General features: G+C 44.6%; 1 protein-coding gene across 1 annotated transcript in view; it reads left to right on the forward strand.

The window, feature by feature from the left end:
• Positions 1-2,403: 2,403 nt before the first annotated feature.
• The window catches only part of MEAK7 (MTOR associated protein, eak-7 homolog), a 13,966-nt gene continuing 10,441 nt past the window's right edge, over positions 2,404-5,928 (forward strand). The window contains exons 1-2 of the mRNA XM_053400094.1: positions 2,404-2,662; positions 5,176-5,369. Of these exons, the coding sequence (XP_053256069.1) occupies positions 5,199-5,369 (171 nt within the window). The 5' untranslated portion in view covers positions 2,404-2,662; positions 5,176-5,198. The remainder of the gene's footprint in view (positions 2,663-5,175; positions 5,370-5,928) is intronic.

The following is a 5,928-nucleotide window of genomic DNA, read 5'->3' on the forward strand; positions in this document are numbered from 1 at the left end:
AGTCAAATACAAAATGTGCACACAGTTCCCATCGTAGGGCTTGCACAAGTGCTGCCACCCGATTCAATGCATCAGTCATGTGAGCTGTGCAACGCACCCCTGAACATGTTTCCCTAGAAGCAAACCCTATAGAGTTCAATGGGGCTTATGCATTTCGTGGACACATTAGAGCACCTTCTTTGCATGCAGAAGAGATCCCTGCCTGAATCCCCTGGAGACCCTCTGCCAGTGGTCTGACTCAGTACTGAGACATCTTCCCATGTTCCTATGACTGCAGCCTCCACTGGCTATGTCTGTTTGTGTATCTGAATATATATATATATAGAGAGAGAGAGAATAAAAAGGCAGTCTGCAAACAGAACCTGAGTGCAGTGGCACTTTCCTCACTTGGAATCCCCAGCAACTGGTATTAAGGGGCACATTTTTCAAAAGAAAGTACTTCTTCACATAGCAGCACTGTGGGATTCACTCCTGGCAAGATGTAGGCAAATTCATGGAGGAAAAGTGGCTACTGCTGGAGTGGTTGTGTTTTAATTCTGCTCAAAATGCTGTTGTGTTCAACTCCTGCCTGCAGGCTTCTCACAGCCATCTGGCTGGCCACTGTGAGAACAGAGTGCTACGCCAATGTTGAGAGGCATACTGCCTGTGACATCAGAGCCAACACACCCCCTGTGAATTTTCCTGATCCTCTTTTAAAGTCATCCAAGTTAGCGACCATCACTACCTTCTGTAGGAGGAAATTTCAACCGTGTACTGTGTGGAGAAGTACTTTTCTTTGGTCTGCACTGAATCTTCCAACATTTAGGTCCACTGGATGGTTTGCTTAGGAATCGAGCCTTAAGTTCGTGGTTTCTTAGCAAGCAATTAGGTAGGATTTTGACATTATTTAATGTGTGCATGTATCTACTTGTTGCAACTGTCACAAAAAGGTAAAAGTAGCTGTGTTGGCCCAGAAGAATATAAGTTCCAAAAAGCCACATTAGGACGATGACTTTGCTAGGTTGACCAAGATGTCACAGAATAATATGCATCGCCAACATCAGCATCCTATGCCTTATGTAAGCTTTTGAGTGTTCAGAATTCTACATTAGGCTAGACGGAGAGGAAGAACAGATGAAATATATTGGCTAGTGTTTAAGCAGTGATGGATGGTTTGAGCACCAATCAATTTCTCCCTTCTCTCTCCAGCCCCTCACATTTTTGCCTTCTGTTTGAAGAGAGGGTGGAAAAACATAGGCCCACATCAGCCTGTAAAATACAGTACCACAATTTTGCAGGAATGCAGGGCAAAACAAAAAAACACACAGATTGCTGTATTGTATTCAGCTTCCATAGCTTTCATTAAAATAAAAGAAATGGCTAAGGGTCTAAATACTAAGTGACTAAATATATGCTGAAAGAGTCCAGTTCCTGGACTAGGTTGTGCACTGATGGTAATAAATATCCCACTGCCACCTTGTGGACATTGGGATCATGTTGCGTCAGGGGATCTGTACACATCAAAGCAGCTGTGGTACTACCTAGACTGGATTACTGTGACATGCTCTATATGTGGCTGTCCGTGAAGATTGTTCAGAATGTGCAGCTGATGCCGGATGCTGCAGGCAAAGAGTTGATGGGAACCAGGTGACGAGACACCTAATTTTGACACCTCTAATTTGAGGCCAGCCTCCATTCAAAATGCTGGTTTTAACTTCGGGCTTGCAGAAAGGCACCACAGGCAGATCCACACCATACATTTAACACACACCCAATGCACATTTGAAGCACATGACTCCCCCCACCAAAAGAGTTATGGGAACTATAGTTAGGACGCTGGGAACTGTAGCAGCGAGGGTGAAATCATGTGCTCGAAATGTGCCAGTTAATTGCACCTGTATGATTGACAGCTTGCAATATGTGCCTGTAACTCTTGCCCAACCTCACATGTCATATTGTGCTAACAGTGGCAATGTATGCATTAATCAGGTTGAAGCCAGGTAAAAACGTCAAGAAATGCCACCCAGTTTCTTTTTTGGTGCTAGTATGATTGTCCAAGCGCACCCGGGAATCGAACCCGTAATTCACCAGCGCCTTCAATTGTTCTCCCGCGACTCCACGAACGCTCCCATTGGATACGACCACAAAAGAGGGCGGGACACCTAGAAGGAAGTTCCCGCGAGAGATAACACATCCCGGCCTTCACCTCAACATAGAGATTAAAATAAAGAGTCGTCCACCCTTTCCGTTTTTTATCAGAACTACCGGCCTGGGGTCGAACCCTTTTCCGTTTTAACTCCCAGGACAATGCATAGCGGGGGAAGGGTCACCATAGTGAATGGTAGGAGGAGGAGCCCATGTAGCATCACTCTCGCGAGTACGCTCCACTCACTCTTTCCTTTTTCTATCTCTATGCCAAGTCTGTCGATTTGATGATGCAGTACAGAACGCGGACGGCAGCGATGATGCCAACCTTAGTAGCCGCCTCTGCGCAAAGCTCGGCGTCCCCTATTGGCTGAACGTTCTGTCAGTCAAACGGCCAGCGGGGCGGTACTTCAAGGGAAGGCCTCCCCAGAGGCCAAGAGTGGCGGCGGTGCTGGCGCTGCCGCAGGAATGAGGAGACGCCGCTGAGGAACATCGGCCGTCCGGGGAGCGTCCACGCCTGAGGAACCGTCACCGACAAGTGAGGATATTTTCGGGGTGGGGTGCGGGTTTCAAATATGAATAGTAACGAGGGGGCGTGGCCTATATTAATATTAATAAGGGGGCGTGACACGTGTGACTATCAATGAGGGCGTCACTGATTATGAATTGGGGAACCTGAGTATAATTGAGGGCATGTATGTGTTTTATCTATTATACATGCACACAGTATATTAGAGACAATTGTAGTTACATAGTATATATTTTGTTTAAATACTGTAAAGAATTATATATATATAATTATCTCTCTCTGTGTGTAGCTGTATATCACAGAGGCTGGGAACAAAGCATATTTATTTCATTATTAATAATGTTAATCATTAACAATTCATTCATTGTAATTCAAAAGTAAGAGTGGTTTTAATTATGAATTCATAAATCACCCATTTCAGACAATTGTAATTTAGAAGTATAGAAATTGTTTAAATGGCTGAATGAATAATGTGAAGATACATCATGGCTTGCAACTTTCTTTTCCACCAAGTGGTGCTTAAAGTTAACAGTAAATTGCAACACTTAGCAGTTGCTGCAACAGTCAGCTTATGGGGTCAAAGTGTTTCCTGCACTTGGATCTTGCTCCTTCCTTACTTGGTTAATTTTTTATCCATGTACCAAGATTTGAACCCAGATCCCACCTCTGTATTTGCAGCATTCTGTTGAAAATAAGAGATGAGCAAAGAGAAGTCCATTGATGGCTACTAGGTGTTCAGTAGTGTGCTTCTCCCCACCTGATGTTGTATACAATTCAGTCCTACTAGGAGTAGACCCATTGAAATTACTGGACATGGCTAACTTAGGTCTATTTATTTCAGTGGATATATTCTGAATTGGACAGAGCTAGTTACAGCTCTAAGCTGAAGCACTTCCTCGTCTGTCTCATTGTCCTCATCTGAATGTCATATGGGAGTGCTGGCTTGATTGCCCTAAACAAGAACAGATTAATGTTCACCTTGTTTGATGACAAAACGTATTTCTGTTGCTCCTGATAATGCATGTATGTATGTGTGTGTGTGTGTGTTTTTCTCTGACAGGTTTAGGTAGCTGCGCTTTGTGAATAATTCATACTTGTTGGGCTTTGATCGTTAATTTGTATTTCCGTCACTGCGGCTCGTTTAATGAAAAGCACTCATGTTTCACACTTGGATTTAAAAAAGGCTTTCATTTATGCTCCTGACCTCAAGAGAGTGGGAGCTTGGGGCGTGTGTGTTTGATGCTGCTGGGAATATTTCTTTCATAATGTCCCAATGGGATTACTCAAAGGAATGAAGAGAGAGCGCTTGAAAGCTTGCAGTTGAAGCATGATTTCCGAAGGCTGATTTATGAAGATGGTATGAAAACAGCCCCTTTGTCGACACAGCCAACTTATTTATTTAACAAAATGTAAATCCCACTTGATTGTTTTATACTTTTGTTAACTGCTTAAAAATTCTCTTAAAATGTATCAAAATTATTGACAAAGAACATTCCGCTTCTGGGCCTTTTCTGTGCAAATCAATGATGATGATGATGATGATGATGATGCTCAGACTGTCATGAGGAGTTCCTACTTTCTAGGCACCTTTTGCAACATGCCGTTACAGGTTTTACAACACTTCCAAAGGAGTGTTTTATGCAATATCAGTGGATTCCTGCATATTCTTTGGGGTGGGTTCTTGTGGCCTTTTAGTATAGAATTGCAAGCCAATAGTCGGCAGTCTACAACCTTGTGGCTTCCAGTCTTCCAGGCCTTCTACTGTAACATTCATCTTTGGGGCATTTTGGAAGGCGAGCAGATTCTTTTCTCAAGTTAGCAGGAGGCAGTGATGGTTACCAACTTGGATGGATTTGAAAGAGGATTAGACAAAATTCATGGCGAATAAGGCTATCAATGACAACGAGCCATTATAGCTATGCTTCCCCCATGGTCAAAGGCAGTAATGCTTCTGAATATCAGTTGCTGGAAACCACGGGAGGGGAGAGGGCTCCTGTGTCCAGGTCCCGTTTGAGGGCTTTGCACAGGCATTTGGTTGGCTGTTGTGAGAGCAGGATGCTGGACTAGATGGGCCATTAGCCTGATCCTGAAGGGATCTTCTATTGCTCTTAGTTGTTGCAGTCTCTCTCATGTGCACACACACACACATACAGAGTTGGTCACATACTACATGCAGAATTACTATCCAGCCTTCAGCCCTCATGCCTCCCTGAGCTGTTGGGTCATTTGACGCTTTATAATAGATTTCAGTTTGCAGCCAGGCGTTATTAATTCTTCATGAGCCAAATTGATTGTTTAACCATATTGTTTTTTCCATTTTGACCAGGACCCTGAAGCCTTTGTGCTTTTGCAAAATGACTTTGAACCGTCTGCTTCTCCCCCCGCTGCTGCAACTTGGCAGTGCCTCCGTTTCAGTGGCTTTTCTGGTTGTTCTTGAAACACCGCTTGGGACTGGTACCTTCTGAGCCCTGCCGCCGTTTTCATGCTTGTCTCTTTCTTTTTCCCTTTCATCATCCTCGTAGGATTCCACCATCTGCTGGAAAAGATGGGGAACGTGGAAAGCAGCAGCCATTACCAGAAGCACCTCTCGAGGTTCCTTCCTGATGAACAAGCCGACATTGACAGCGTCTTCGTTGCCTTATCCGGGTCGGGGGAGGCTGTCGGAGGAAAGGGGGGCAAACCAGCCAAGAAGGGTGTAACGCTGATGATGCTCAAGGCAAGAAACAAAACTTGGTTGACAGTTAGCATGCTTAGCCTTACCGGATAATTTTCTGTGTGTTCGCAGCACTTTGTGGACATGGTCCTATTTTAATATTTGCAGCAGCCCTGCATAGTGCAGATGACCTTTAATGAATTGCTTAAAGTCAGCTACCGAATTCACAGCAGTGGCAGGATTTGAGTCCTTGAGCTTTGTCTCAGTCTCCTGGCCACTCTGCAGTGGAAGGGCTGCACCTCTGTGGTAGAACATCTGCTTTGCATTCAGAAGGTCCCAGGTTCAATCCCCAGCATCTCCAGGTAGGGCTGGGAAAGCCCCCCACCCCTCCTGATACTTTGGAGAGCTGCTGCCAGTCAGTGCAGGCAATACTGAGCTAGATGGAGTTAAAAGTTCTTGGTATAATGCAGATTCCTATATTCCTAAGATTAGACAGGGCTTGTAGTGGTGATGTTGTTTTACAGAGGATGCTCCTACACACAGATGGAGAACCTGTAGCTTTTCAGATGTTGTTGGACTCCCAACTCCCATCAGCCCCAGCTAGCATGTTCAGTAGTTGGTG

The sequence above is a fragment of the Podarcis raffonei genome, chromosome 8, assembly GCF_027172205.1.
Source record: "Podarcis raffonei isolate rPodRaf1 chromosome 8, rPodRaf1.pri, whole genome shotgun sequence".
NCBI classification, from domain to species: Eukaryota; Metazoa; Chordata; class Lepidosauria; order Squamata; family Lacertidae; genus Podarcis; species Podarcis raffonei.